General features: G+C 42.3%; 4 protein-coding genes across 4 annotated transcripts; all 4 read left to right on the forward strand.

Moving 5' to 3' along the window:
• Positions 1-168: 168 nt before the first annotated feature.
• Positions 169-3,220, forward strand: zgc:101783 (uncharacterized protein LOC447883 homolog; the record flags this gene model as incomplete). The annotated part of the gene is made up of 10 exons (XM_058076136.1): positions 169-180; positions 277-326; positions 420-503; positions 1,783-1,811; positions 1,891-1,999; positions 2,136-2,194; positions 2,260-2,310; positions 2,382-2,466; positions 2,640-2,763; positions 2,874-3,220. Coding segments are annotated over 10 exons (693 nt in total), but the record flags the coding sequence as incomplete, so codon positions are not given.
• A 442-nt stretch (positions 3,221-3,662) lies between these two features.
• On the forward strand, positions 3,663-7,895 carry actr6 (actin related protein 6). Its single transcript, XM_058075295.1, has 11 exons — positions 3,663-3,878; positions 4,169-4,286; positions 4,365-4,433; positions 4,500-4,623; positions 4,698-4,833; positions 4,900-4,956; positions 5,065-5,163; positions 5,335-5,413; positions 7,041-7,212; positions 7,342-7,480; positions 7,551-7,895. The coding sequence occupies exons 1-11, from the start codon at positions 3,811-3,813 to the stop codon at positions 7,678-7,680; spliced, it is 1,191 nt and encodes a 396-aa protein (XP_057931278.1). The 5' UTR covers positions 3,663-3,810; the 3' UTR covers positions 7,681-7,895.
• Positions 7,896-8,033: 138 nt separating this feature from the next.
• On the forward strand, positions 8,034-11,487 carry sycp3 (synaptonemal complex protein 3). The gene is made up of 8 exons (XM_058076522.1): positions 8,034-8,401; positions 8,469-8,556; positions 8,622-8,656; positions 8,888-9,005; positions 9,085-9,184; positions 9,262-9,360; positions 9,446-9,550; positions 11,118-11,487. The coding sequence occupies exons 1-8, from the start codon at positions 8,281-8,283 to the stop codon at positions 11,169-11,171; spliced, it is 720 nt and encodes a 239-aa protein (XP_057932505.1). The 5' UTR covers positions 8,034-8,280; the 3' UTR covers positions 11,172-11,487.
• Positions 11,488-12,040: 553 nt separating this feature from the next.
• Positions 12,041-14,309, forward strand: si:ch211-59o9.10 (uncharacterized protein LOC561841 homolog). Its single transcript, XM_058076483.1, has 11 exons — positions 12,041-12,176; positions 12,406-12,539; positions 12,654-12,711; positions 12,774-13,119; positions 13,190-13,284; positions 13,362-13,418; positions 13,489-13,567; positions 13,638-13,726; positions 13,791-13,903; positions 13,969-14,068; positions 14,142-14,309. Exons 2-11 carry the CDS (start codon positions 12,424-12,426, stop codon positions 14,211-14,213), a joined length of 1,125 nt encoding a protein of 374 aa, XP_057932466.1. The 5' UTR covers positions 12,041-12,176; positions 12,406-12,423; the 3' UTR covers positions 14,214-14,309.
• The last annotated feature ends 65 nt before the right edge of the window (positions 14,310-14,374 follow it).

Below are 14,374 nucleotides of genomic sequence, written 5' to 3' on the forward strand. Positions count from 1 at the left end.
CTGCACCTGCCCTGTGTCAACAAAAGGTGATGACTTGTGTGCTATCGTGGTTGAAAGCCGATGGTCAGACTCTGTTACAACAGGAAGGACTTGTTTGGTCGGATGCCATCATTACGCACACTTGGGACACAAGTCACATGCCGACGTGTCACCTGGACTTGAACTTGGCCCTGTGCTCAGGTACTGTTCGGTCAAATTTGGCTTATTTGAAAATATGCTGTTAAATACTAACACCACATGACTGTACTAGTAGACATTATAGACATCTCTTTGCAGCGTCTTATCTTTAAAAAAACACGCAATGGCAAGACGACACAACCCGACAAGTATGTTTTCATTGTGTGTTTGTGTGTACTGTTGACAAAGGATAGCGTAGCGTGGTGTCTTACAATATCTTTCTATGCAACTCCGTCTCTCAGAGGTTGTGATGTGGACGTTGATTCTGTTACCAGCTGGGTTCTTCATCAGTGTTGTTCTCCTCAAGCTCGGCAACACCACCACAGGTAGACCCCACCATGACACCTTTCATGTATGAGCACACTTAACAGTACAGATTTGGTATTGATAACGCACTTTGCTTAAGTGGGTTTTACGGCAGGGGTCTCAAACTCAATTTACTTGGGGGGGCCACTGGAGCTCGGGTCTGGGTGAGACTGGGCCGCATCCGGTCCCCCCCCCCCAAAAAAAAGCATTTATTAAAAACAATTTTTTTTTTAAAACTTCGCTTGGTTCCAATTTTCTACAAGAAAAGCTCTGATAAAACATTCCACTGTTCTCAGATATCTTTTTATTTTTCTACACAAAATAAGATGAAAAATGAACAAATCAAGATTAAAGAATATCAATCAGTCAGTAATAAATAAATATAATAATACGGCAAATAATAAAAACTTAAGAAACCACATATAGTTGGTGGGTAGACAAATTATTTTTTCAGATTAAAATGAACAAAGCATTATTAGAGCCCTGTAGACATGACAAAACACGACTATAGTCACATTTATTATTTATTTATACTCTTTTTATTTACAACATATTGCGCAACTGCAGGGTCTTGAGACACATGCTAACTCGCAAACTAGAGAGCTAGCGACCTAAACGGTAGCCTTCAAGTTATTTCCTTTAAACTTAAATAGCCAAAAACTTACCACTTCCACACGGATAGGGAGGATAACTATTAACAGTTATTTAACCTTTAACATGAACATTAATCAAACGTAATAATTTTTTCTGGGTACATGATACCATACAGCATCCATATCAAACTTGCGCGGGCCGCACTAACATTTAACTTTCATATCAAGGCGGGGGCCTCAAACTAGTGTCCTGCGGGCCACATTTGGCCCACGGGCCGCATGTTTGAGACCCCGGTTTTACGGTGAGACACTCAACCTTACAGAAACCTCAGGAAGCGGAGGATTGATGTAAGTTGACAGTAATTATGAGAATGGCCAAGAAGTTGTATTCTAAAAAAGTATGATTGGATTCTCAGAGACACAGAGGTTTAACTGTGTTCATGTTGTGTGGTATTGGGTTTATCATTGCCGGTATTTTTGCCCAATATTGCCTATACCCTTGTGCTACTCTCATTACCATAGTTAGTATTGAAAACACTGTTAAATGTGTAAATATCAGTAAATTCTTGAGATATTATTGAAAGGAAAGTAGGAAAAAACAAGAAAGCAGATTTTGTTGAGAGATTAGGGTGGGATTTATTTTTTTTTAAGTGAACATGTCACATATCTCTTTGGCAGCTGATTGGCTGCATGTGTTCTGGTCCAGGCAGAGCAAGAGCACCCCCAAACTAACAGGTCAGAGGTCATTCACACCTTCTCGAGTGTTTCTGTTTAACTAGCGCCCATGACTGAACATTCCCCGTGGCCTCCTCAGCTGGACCTTGTGTTTCGAACTCGCGTTGTCCAGAAGATCACTTCAGCTTCTACATGCAGAGTGGTGCTGCTAACGTGGTGGCGCCAAAGATCTGCGTCCAAAGCAAACTGTAATAAAAAACACATTTGGTTAGGATCACACAGATTTAGAAGTTACTAACAGGCACCAGTCTGTGCAGTACCAATTTTTTACCAGCAGAGACAATACTGAGTCATTGTCCAGAGTCATGATGATGTTTTTAACAGGGTTCTGGGAACAGTGTTGAACAACGCCGGGCTGGGAATAAATGTTGTTGTTCTAAATGGTAAGTGAGCCAAGTGGCTAATTAGTGAAAACATTTTAGCTGAGATGTTATGTGTGTTCCCTCAGGTAAAACGGGGGCCGTGTTGCAGAGTGATCACTTCAACATGTACAGCGACGGTGAGCAACAGCTTCATCAGCTTCATCACGCCACTGTGATATTGTTCAATTGTCATGTTGTCGCCGTGCAGATGACAAACCTCTCATTGACTTCCTGAAGAACATCCAGCAAGGTTCTGTTGTCCTCATGGCATCCTACGACGACCCGTCCACAAAGTAAACCATCACCACCCTCCTATATAATAACAAATAAGCTTTTAAGGGTTTGTCTGCTGGGGGAGGAGCTTGAAGAGTAAACAGCAAGTTGCATGTTATTCTTGTGTTGGCATGTGACAGAATCAACTAATTATCAACTAATAAAAAAACTCTTTTTGTGTGTGTGTGTGTAGGCTCTCGGGTGAAGCTAAGAAGCTGATTGGTGAACTGGGGAGTTCTGTTGTCCAATCACTGTCCTTCAGAGATAATTGGGTCTTTGTTGGCGGCAAAGGAGTTGTCACCAGCAACTTTGAGAAGGTAGACATACCAACGTTGCTCTACATATTTGATTACTTTCATGTTTCAAATTGTTCAATTTAAAAGATGAGTTACAGTCTAACAGAGTTTGTGTGTGTGTGCTGTGTCAGCTGCTGAAGAACGACAAAGAAAAGAACAAATACAACAACTGGCCGGAGCTCATACAGCTGGAAGGATGCATCCCAAAAAATTTAGGCTGACCACCTTTGACCTTGGAATGCTGAATCTACTACAAAGTGATGTTTTTATTTTCATGGTTTTACTAGGTGACAATATTTATATGACTGGAAACTAGGCCTGGCAATATGTATATATGTACGTATATATATATATATATATGTATGTGTGTGTGTGTGTGTGTGTGTGTGTATATGTGTGTGTGTGTGTGTGTATATATATATATATGTGTGTGTATATATATATATATGTGTGTGTGTGTATATATATATGTATATATACTCACACACATATACGTATATATACACACACACACACACACATATATATATATATATATATATATATATATATATATATATATATATATATATATATATATATATATATACTCCTATGTGATACTCAAGAGAACATAACAGAACATGTCCTGAGAAAAGGTCCCCCGAGTTTTACTGAAAAATTATGAAAAGCAGGAAGCAATGTTTTTGAATGTGAAAAGAGTACTATTTGCATATTTTTTCCATTGCTGTGTTTACTCATTGTCCATAAACGAAAATAAAATTAATGGACGCCTGGAAAATTCACAAATGACAGTTTACTTTTGCTTATTACATTAGGTTACTTATTGAAAGTGTATGACCCAAGTACCGCTGTAAGTATTTTAGTGTGATGTGTGTTTCCACCCGGACCACTTTTTGAAGGACTGTTAATGGAGCTTGTGATTGGCTGACTCATCCACCAATGAACACAAACAACGAGCGGCAAAGCGGAAATGAACCAAACGCGACAATAATGGAAGTGCCCGTGTTGTTTGTGAAACCTAAAAGTTGACTTGTTTGTTTTAGGAGCTTACTTTGGACTTAAACGATGCCTACTTTAGTACTGGACAACGGAGCCTACACGGCAAAAATAGGATACAGTATGGAGAACGTTAGGTGGGTGAGGTGCCTCCTTTGCTATCGATTGCGTTTATTTTTCTTTGCTTTCCTATGTAAGCAGAAATCAAACAAGCTAAACAAAATACACAAACAGCCAAATATTAACAGAAAAATCGTGCTGGACAGCATAATGCATGTGTGTAAAAAGATAAAATAACATGGGATTTGAATTTAGAAGCGCAATGTGTGAACTGTCCGGCAGATTGCGCGGTTGCCACCAAAACCACAGTGACTTTAATGTCCACAGATGTTAACATGAATCCAAAATATGTCTTCTTCACTGCTAGCGTCATTCCCAACTGTCAGTTTCGCTCCAAGACGTCTCGAATGAAGACCTTCACTGCCAGTCAGCTGGATGAGATCAAAGATCCTTCAGGTCTCTTCTACATCCTGCCCTTCCAGAAGGTGACCACGTCACTCTAAAACCCTGCCACACTTATAAATTGGAGTGGTTGATTTTTGACACGCATCTCTCCTGCTCAGGGCTACCTGGTCAACTGGGACGTCCAGAGGAAAGTTTGGGATCATCTGTTTGGAAAGGAGATGTTCAAGGTGGACAAAGACAAAGGCCCTTTTCTCTCTTGCTGCTGCTGCTCATCTTCCCAATTGTGATTGCAGGTGGAGTTTGCTGACACAAGCGTGGTCATCACCGAGCCATACTTCAACTTCACCTCCATCCAGGAATCTATGAATGAAATCCTCTTTGAGGAGTACCAGTTCCAGTCAGCAGTCAGAATCAATGGTGAGTTGCTACCATGGACACTAGCTAGCCAAGCCTAGCATGTAGCACATTCTCACTCTGGCTACGTTCTTCAGCGGGTTCTCTGAGCGCGCGATACTACTTCCACAACAAACCCTCTCGAGTATGCTGCCTACTCGTTGATAGCGGCTTTTCCTTCACGCACATCGCCCCCTACTGCCGCAGCAACAAAATGAAGGACGCCATTCGCAGGTCAGAGACTGCACTGACCTCATCGCTTCTTTCTGATATTGATGCTGATGGTGTTCTCTTGTGTAGGATCAGCATAGGAGGAAAACTACTGACCAATCACCTGAAAGAGATAATTTCCTATCGGTGGGCCTGCCTCCTTGCTCACATGACCAAAGATTGTCAAGAGTCATTGCTCTGTCAAAAAGTTCAACAAACTTACATCATTCTGTGTGTGTATGCGTGCGTGGACAGGCAGCTGCATGTGATGGATGAAACGCATGTGATCAACCAGGTGAAGGAGGACGTATGCTATGTGTCCCAAGACTTCTACAAGGACATGTCCATCGCACAGTAAGACCTTTTAGCTCAGCTGACCTGCATCCTACATGTCGATAAGCACTCTTCAGAGGCGTTTGGGTGCAATTTGTACTCATTTTTGTCATGTGGGAGACACTTTCGTAGTGTGAAAGCCTGACAATGAATGATGGGAGAATACAATTCGGTATTGGTGTGTCTTTCCAGGTTGAAGGGACATGATAACACTGTCATGAGGGATTACGTTCTTCCTGACTTCAGCACCATCAAGAAAGGATTCTGCAAGGTTAGTTGTGTCCTCCAGCTTATCTTCTCTTCCTCCATGTACAGTATCTTACAAAAATGAGCACTGCCCTTGCATTTTAGCATGAATACTACAGTTATAGAATATAGAAATGACATGTGCTTGGAGCAGATTTTATTAATATATACAACTGAACACAAAATGCAGTTTTTAAATTCAACTTTTAATTAAAGGAGAAAAAAATCGAAACCTACATAGCTCTGTGTGAAAATGATTGCGTGATTGAGCTTAATTTAGATCAGTCTTGGAAAGGTTATAAAGCCATTTTTGAACATTGGGACTCCAGTGAACCACAGTGAGAGCCATTACTCACAAATGGCGAAAACATGGAACAGTGGGGATACATGGCGACCTAGTGGTTAGTGCGCAGGCCACACAACTAGGAGACCCGCGTTCGATTCCACCCTCGGCCATCTCTGTGTGGAGTTTGCATGTTCTCCCCGTGCATGCATGGGTTTTTTCTGGGTACTCCGGTTTCCTCCCACATTCCAAAAACATGCTAGGTTAATTGGCGACTCCAAATTGTCCATAGGTATGAATGTGAGTGTGAATGGTTGTTTGTCTATATGTGCCCTTTGATTGGCTGGCCACCAGTCCAGGGTGTACCCCGCCTCTCACCCGAAGACAGCTGGGATAGGCTCTAGCACACCCACGACCCTTGTGAGGATAAGCGGTAGAAAATGAATGAATGAATGGAACAGCGGTGAACCTTCCCAGGAGTGACTGGCCAACCAATAGCACTGGCCCATCGCCCCGCCTCCCGCCACTATAGAGACAAAGAGACTGAATGACTGACAGGAGGGTTGACTCGCTCCATTAATTTCTCTATAGAACGAACACTTAGGGTAGGGTGACCAGATCCAAACTCACCAGATGTGGGACAGGGAGCATGCTTGTGGGGGACAATGCGGGACGTAGATGACACCAAAAATGCATATAGCACAGCTAGTTAACTGTTCAGTAACATTATATAACTACTACTGTATAACTACTGTAAGTAGTAGTAGTAATAAAATAACAACTATAGATCTACAAACAAAAACACAGAATTGAAGTTAAAATTATCTGCATTTGCAAAAACACAACACAAAGTGCTAGTAAAGAGGTCAATCTTGTAGACATGAATTACCAATAGGAGCTCACAATAAAGGCTGTAATTAGTCAGTCTCATCGTATCTTGAGGTAACATTGTTGGAACTGCATTTCCCTTTTTTCAGAGTCTTCTACTTTCGTCAGAGTCCTCCATTTTCATTCATTCATCTCAAATTTCTTTTCCAATGTAACGCGTCACCAAAAGGTTTGCTGTCGCCGTGTGTTTCGCTGACTGTTTTTGGTGGGCGTTTCTTTAAACGGCATTGACTTTCCTGCACGTGCGCCTGGCTGTTTGATTGACAGCTTCTCATTTAATTGAATGAGAAAGTGTCTCCAAATTTTTTGACTTGTAGACCCCTCACATTTCAGTCAAGGGAAAAGACTGTAGAAAATCATTTTGGATATAATTTATCACAAGGGAGGGAATCATGCTCTGCTTTACAGTCTTTCCTTGGTTGAAACTCCGCTCAAAGTGTGTACTCACGTTCATGAGATACTGCATGTTCTCTTCCACCAGCCAGCTGAACAAGTGGTCCTGAGTGGGAAGTACAAGACGGGAGAGCAGATCCTCAGGCTCGCCAACGAGCGGTTTGCCGTTCCCGAGATGCTGTTCCATCCTTCAGACATTGGTCTCCAGGAGATGGGCATTCCAGAAGCCATCGTGCACTCTGTCCAGTCCTTGCCGGAAGGTCTTGAGTTCAGTTTAAATTGGAAAAACCTTCTTTTGTCTTTTTTTATATCAAGGCAAATGTCAAACAAGCCTGCTTCAGTGGACTGCTAGCATGTTTGCAGGTGTTAACGCGTGTGCTCCTGTGCAGACATGCAGCCTCACATGTATGACAACATCCTCCTGACCGGAGGCAACACTTTATTCCCGGGCTTCAGAGAGCGCCTGGAAACAGAACTTCGCTCTCTGGTTCCCACCCACATGCCTGTGTCGGTCATGCTTCCCGACAAGTGAGTGTTACTGTCCTCCTTACTTTGTGTCTTCTCTGTTCGCAATGACGTCTGCTCTCTTGTGCCACAGTCCCATAACATACTCGTGGGAAGGAGGGAAGTTACTGGCTCAATATCCTGACTTTTACCGGATGGTGGTCACACGGGATGACTATGAGGAGAACGGACATTTTATCTGTGAAGAAAAGTTTGACATCTGAACAACCAGGACTAAAGAGCTTTGGATTTAACTTGTTGTATAGCTTTTCAGAATCACATTGTCTTCATTGTCATTGTAACAGACACAAGAAAATTGAAATATGGTTTGTTTTGTACTTTGTTTTACAACTTTATAGTTTAATTACACAATGTAGACATCAGTATTGTGTCAGTGTTAGGACATGTTCACTGCCTGACTGAAATATATTGACATATTGACACAACCAAACAATTAAAATTGTGAATTATAAACAGCCAACACACTTCATTGAGGTCACTGGAGAAAACTATATGCAGATATAGAAGGATGGATGAGGCAACGTTTGGTAAGAAAGCTTGCTTCCGGGGTCCTTCTGGCGGCGGGAAAGGCTGCTAACTAGCCTAGCTCTGATTGTTCTGTTGCTGAAACTAATAATGTATATGTCCGCTTAGAGCATCGAAACGAGAAGTTTACCTTCACGAAGATATTACGCGTAGACATCCTAACGCGAACAAGATTTTTTTGGTGTGAGTTTTAAGAGTTCATAGCACCATTCGCTGCGTGTACCAAGACTGCATTAGCCACCGCTAACATTAGCCGCCTAGCTAACCACACTGGAAAGATGTCAACTGGCAAAAAAATGAGAAAGAGGAAGCTCTCCGACAAAAATGTTGACAAAGTTTTTGAATTTTCTCTGGATGAAAAGAACAGTCTGACTGGCTCTGAAGACGATCTGAGAGAAGGTTAATGTACAGTTAGTTTTAGCTACTGTAAAATACTGCTAACTAAAAATGCTTTTTTTCCACAAAGGCAACGAAGCTGAAAGTGTGGACAAATCCACAAAGAAAAGACAATCTGCTGAGTTTTCAGAGGACAATGCAGCCTGTGCTGCTGTTGGGTATTGTCAAAGCATCTCTTTTTTTATGTTTCATAATTTCCAAAATAATTTCATTGTATCTTCAGGAATGAAGTGCATTCCATGCTGGAGCGCTTTGGAGGTATGCATTAATGTTAATCGCTGTAATGACAGTTAATCAATACTGACTATTCCAGAGCATACCTGAAAACTAAGACAATATGTAAAATGTATACAACTCATAAAACACAGGAGGAATTTATTGGATGAAATTAGTTGAAAGTGATTTGTTTTTGTAATTGGTGTGATACCCAATCGCGGACATTGATGAATAATACAGGCATGTAGAACACCTATACACATGTTTGTCCAGCTGACATCAGCAAGGTGATGCAGGCCAAGAGGAAACGTCTGGAAAGTTTGACCAAAACTTATGTGAATGGAAGTCAGCAGAAACTGGAGCAACTTTGGAACACCTATCACAGCAAGAGGTATGGACCCCACACTCACGTAAGATCCAGTGGAAATGTGTGCACATACTTAGCTTCACACTTGTATGTATATGTGCAGGCAGAAGATGACTCAGGAGTACTCTCAGCAGGTGTCGACAATGCTTCAGCAGTGGGAAACTGAAGCTAAGCGAGTGGACGAGCAGGAGGAGAAACTCAACGTGGGTCGATATGCTAATCACACACTACTCCACATTGTCAATTATGACATGACTCCGTCTCATTTATCTATTTTCAGGACCTGCTCAGACAGCAGCAGAAAATCCTCCAGCAGACCAAAGTCCTTCAGAATAAGAAACTGGTGGCAGTCCGTGAGCTCTATGATCAGTTTGTCAAGGTAAAAGCATTAAAGGATTACAAACAAAAAGTCATGTTTGTTTGTGAGAGGAAATGTTTGTACGTTTATTTGTATGTGTACACAGAACATGGAGGATGTGGAGAAGAGCCAAGAGGGCTTCCTGCAGGGTGCGCAACAGGTGCTGAGGAAGGAGATGGCTACCTTGCAGAAGAAGATCCTCATGGACACGGTGAGCTACCAGCCACGCTACAAGAGTAACAATATATACACTCTGCGTACAATGATTAGTCAAATATATTATTCCAGCACAGAATGATTTTTTTCTACATTTTCTAACTTTAATCTGTATGATGTTGAATGCCTATTTGATGTAGGTGCTGGGCGATATACAATATTAAAATACCAATATTTATTTTAAGCAAGATACCAAAACAAGCGTGCCGTTCATATCAATATACACTGGATGTGCGGCGCAACTGTTGAGGGGTGTCTCATTCATCACTGCACTGTGTATGTGAGCGCGCCACTGAGCCGGGCTTCCGCCTCGGTGCATGGAGCGGACAAGTGGTTAGCGCGCAGGCCTCACAGCTAGGAGACCCGAGTTCAATTCCACCCTCGCTCATCTCTGTGTGGAGTTTGCATGTTCTCCCCGTGCATGCGTGGATTTTCTCCGGGTACTCCGGTTTCCTCCCACATTCCAAAAACATGCTAGGTTAATTGGTGACTCCAAATTGTCCATAGGTATGAATGTGAGTGTGAATGGTTGTTTGTCTGTATGTGCCCTGTGTTTGGCTGGCCACCAGTCCAGGGTGTACCATGACTCTCGCCTGAAGACAGCTGGGATAGGCTCCAGCACCCCCGGCGACCCTCGTGCGGATAAATGGTTGAAAATGAATGAATGAATGAAGCGCAGAAGCACCCCAGTCTTTTTCACCACCTTAAAACTCGGCATAAACGCAGGTACGAATATATTAAGGTGTGGGCTGAAATAACACCACAAAAAGCTTTTACTGTATGCTTTTACTAAAGCTGTGTCCTATCACATTACTAAAAATATGGTCTCCGTTGCAATGGTGGGAAAAAAAACAGATTAAAAAACCTACTGAAGACCAAGGACTCAACAAATCAACAAACCACAATTATTTAGCCTGACAAGCTCGAGCACAAATGTACAAGGAACTCCGACAGTTGCTAAGCCTCATGCTGTTGATAGATTGGTGTTTCCTGGCACAAAATCCTCAAAGGAATAAGGACATGCTCAAAGTAAAATATTTAGTAATAGTAATAAGAGTTGTAATTTAGTAATAACAGTTGCTGCTGACACTGAAAAATGTTATCTTAAGTGCTACACTTGATTGCATATTTTATTCTTTTGGTGTTAGCTTATTTCAGCATGGTGAAAGGTTTCTTATAAAGAAGGTTAAATACCATTTTTTTTTATATATTTTGAAAAGAGAATGGTCTATTTTTTATTTTAAAACAAAAACACTTTGCACACATATTTGGCTTTGACTTCATCTAAACTCACTTTGTAGAAAAAATGTGCAGCCTGTGGAAAAAAATATTGTGATATATATCTTATATCGATAATTCCACCTATATATATTAGGTTATGAATCTTGGTCCATATCACTCAGCCCCAATTGGATGAAGTGTGTTTGTGTAATGATGGAGAATGTGGCCTAATGAGATCAACACCCAATATCAAGTGCACAACTATTAGTCTAGCACAACAGCTATCGATTAGGGAAATGCGATGAGGGAAGTGGCAATCATGTTGTGTGTTGTTTTGACAGCAACAGCAGGAAATGGCCTCCGTGCGCAAGTCGCTGCAGAGCATGCTGTTCTAGCCTGCTGTTCTAGCCTGCTGTTCTAGCCTGCTGTTCTAGCCTGCTGCTATTTTGGCAATGATGATATAAGGTTTTGTATGTTTGACTTCTTCTTGTGAACCTGTTCAGCATGTTATAAACGACATCATATACTGTATATAGGTTTTATCCACTTTGAATAGAAAGTGTTAGAGCGGCCTCTAGGGGTGCTTTGTTCAAAGTCGAAAAACGTTGGGAGATAAAAAATGTGAATGAAAACAACAATAAAATGTTTGTCTACATCCTCAATTGCTTTTTTTAATCCAATCCTGCTGACAGACCTGACTGTGTTTTTTTTTCTTTTCTTATTATTTATGATATGCCTTCTTTGGCCAACATTTAAATATATTTGTCATGTATAATAAACTATATACATTGGCTATTATATATTCATATGTTAGATCATTTAATTCAATATATCTCTGGATGAAACGTTGGTGACTAAAGTGCTTCATAATAAAAAACACATGTAGATGTTGCACGCTTTCATATTTTTAAACTGAATTCCTATTTTTTGTTTAATGCCTGTACTGCAAAAAAATCAGTAAGGATAATCCATAATGTCACGTATAGAACATATACTAAAAGTAATTCGCAGACAGCTAAAATGATGCATGATTCAATAAGCTTTGCTTCATCCTACTCCTTTTGTGTGGCACTGTGAATTGATTATGTGATGCATTCCATTATAACCTGATGCATGTTCAAATAAAATTAAACCATTGTGTATATATATATTAAATATAATATATATAATAATAATTATTATTATTTTAATTATTCCAGTGTTCGTCTGGAATCAAACCCTAAAACTGTAATCAACGTTTGCTTTGTCAACATTTTCGAGATACCGGTTATTCCCAGGCGAACACGGGAAGTTACCAACTTCACTTCCTGTTAGGACCTGAGCGAGAGACGGTTTGAATTTTAAAAAACGTTTTTCTGAACAAGAACAAGAAAGGAGGAAATAAGCTACTGCTGCTTTTGGTACAGTCCTCACGTTAAATATATTTATTGTATATTTATTGTAGCGTATATTTTGTTGATTTTAAACTCTTTGTGTCGTGTCGGTAGATTTCTCGGTCTATGCTAATAGCTGCTAACACTATTTGTGTTCAGGATATGCGAGCATAGTCTAATTTAATGGTCATATCACGTATAAAAAAGTCAAATAGTAGTCACATATTTAATGTAAGCTTTTGTCGTTGTTGTGCAGGAATGTGCAGTCACCACAATGGATTCTTCCTTCCCGTCGGAACCCAACAGTCCTGATGATTTCAACCGAGCTCGTCTCTTTGATCTCCCCGTCGACCAGTATGACCTCTCCGTGCTGGTCCCAGAGACTCCCAGGTACAGAAAATCATCTGGACTCATAAAAGTTGTGGTGACAATTTCAAAATGGACTATGTCTGGATCATCACAAGATATTCCAACTAGTCACATTGTCTGTGTTGTTTGTGTCAGTTCACAGCTCGCCAAACGCAGGAGACGCACACGACGTGCAGAGGAAGCCTTTAGTCCGGTAAGTCCAACATGACATTGTCTTGCTGCCTGACCTTTGACCTTTTATCCCTATGTGCGCAGGTCATGACACGGCACTCGGTGGACCGAGCTGAACGTTCCGTCGGGCCGTCCAAGCGCAGGAAGCTGGCTGCAGCAGTGACAGAGCAGAATCTTGGATTTGTGCCCGCATCCTCTCTGAGACTATTTCCTGCAGGCGGCTGGTTGGACACCTCCTCCACATCCTCTTCCTCTTCCTCATCATCACCATTTTCGTTACTCACGATAGCCCCAGAGGAGGAAGAGGTGGGACTGACGGTGGTGGCGGCAGGGACGACAACACGGCCTTCAAGTGATCACGACTCGTTGTCTTTTCTGACAGCAGAGGAAAGGAAGTGGCTGAGCGGCGAGCAGGCCAACACCACAATTGGTAAGCGGACTGGATGAAGGAGGATGAAGAAGATGGAGTTTGCTATAGGAAGAGTTTGTTTGCTGTGCAGAGGCGGCACTCCACGTGGTCAGCAGCGATGAGGACGATCTACCAGTCCGCATGGCGCAGATGGAGGAAGATGAAGCTTTTGCCCGAAGCCTGCAGGTGGGCGGAGCACTTTAAGCATGATATCTCATTTTTTTTTCACAACAATTTCCACAATTTCATGTTTGAACACACAGGCACAGTTTGACCACGAGGAGGCCGAGTCAGAACATCATCATCATCGCCATCACAGGGTGAGGCCGCATCATCCTCCAAGTCACATTTACACTAGTGTGCCTGACCTGCTCGCTGTGCTCATTACAGCATCACACGCATGTCGACACCAGCTGGACACCACAGCTGCTGGCGGCCGCCATATCCCCGCTAGCGCAACTGGAACAAGGTGGGACCCATTATGGCGACACAATGCCCGCAAATGGCACTAAACGTCCAAGTGATAAATCTGTGTGCAGGCTTGCTCGGCCACCAGCGCAGGCGGGGACGAAGCAGACGGAGGGCCCAGCCACTCCTGTCAGACAACCCCACAGGGGATGACTATGAGGTGAGTTTAGTGAGTTTTCTTAAAGCCACTGGTGTCACTCACCCCACCATCTTGGCATCCTCAGGCCTTGCTGGCGTTTGAGGAGCTTCAAGGTGTCATTGTGTCCAAAAAGCTGTCCCGCGCTGAGATTCAAAGATTCCCTGTTAAAACGTTCCAGGGCGGAGGCGGGAACACACAGTAAGTGTAGTAGCGAGTCGCTACTGCCTACCAGTAGCGTAACTTTCACGGTACTGTTTTGACAGGTGTCAGATCTGCTTCTGCGACTACGAGCAGGGTGACAAGTTGAGGATGCTGCCTTGTTTCCATGACTACCACGTCCCCTGTATCGACCGATGGCTCAAGGTAACGCATGATGATCTACTTTTTGCCAGGCAAGATGACTGACGCTAAGATGCCGTTTCCTGTTTGCTGGCAGGACAACACCACATGCCCCATATGCAGGGTGAACCTGGCGGACGGCGACGCAATGCACCCACAACACCTCTGACCGCTGAACTCCAGCTTCCATTTAAATGGATGTATTTTTGTTTGTGACTCGTCTCTTTTATGGTGCTTCAATAAAACTGAAACTACTTGACCTCAACTCATCAGCTTGGTAAGACTGCCTAATTTCAATGAACTTGAAGACCCTCTCCAGCCCACTTTATT

This window comes from Doryrhamphus excisus, chromosome 6, assembly GCF_030265055.1.
Source record: "Doryrhamphus excisus isolate RoL2022-K1 chromosome 6, RoL_Dexc_1.0, whole genome shotgun sequence".
Classification (NCBI taxonomy): domain Eukaryota; kingdom Metazoa; phylum Chordata; class Actinopteri; order Syngnathiformes; family Syngnathidae; genus Doryrhamphus; species Doryrhamphus excisus.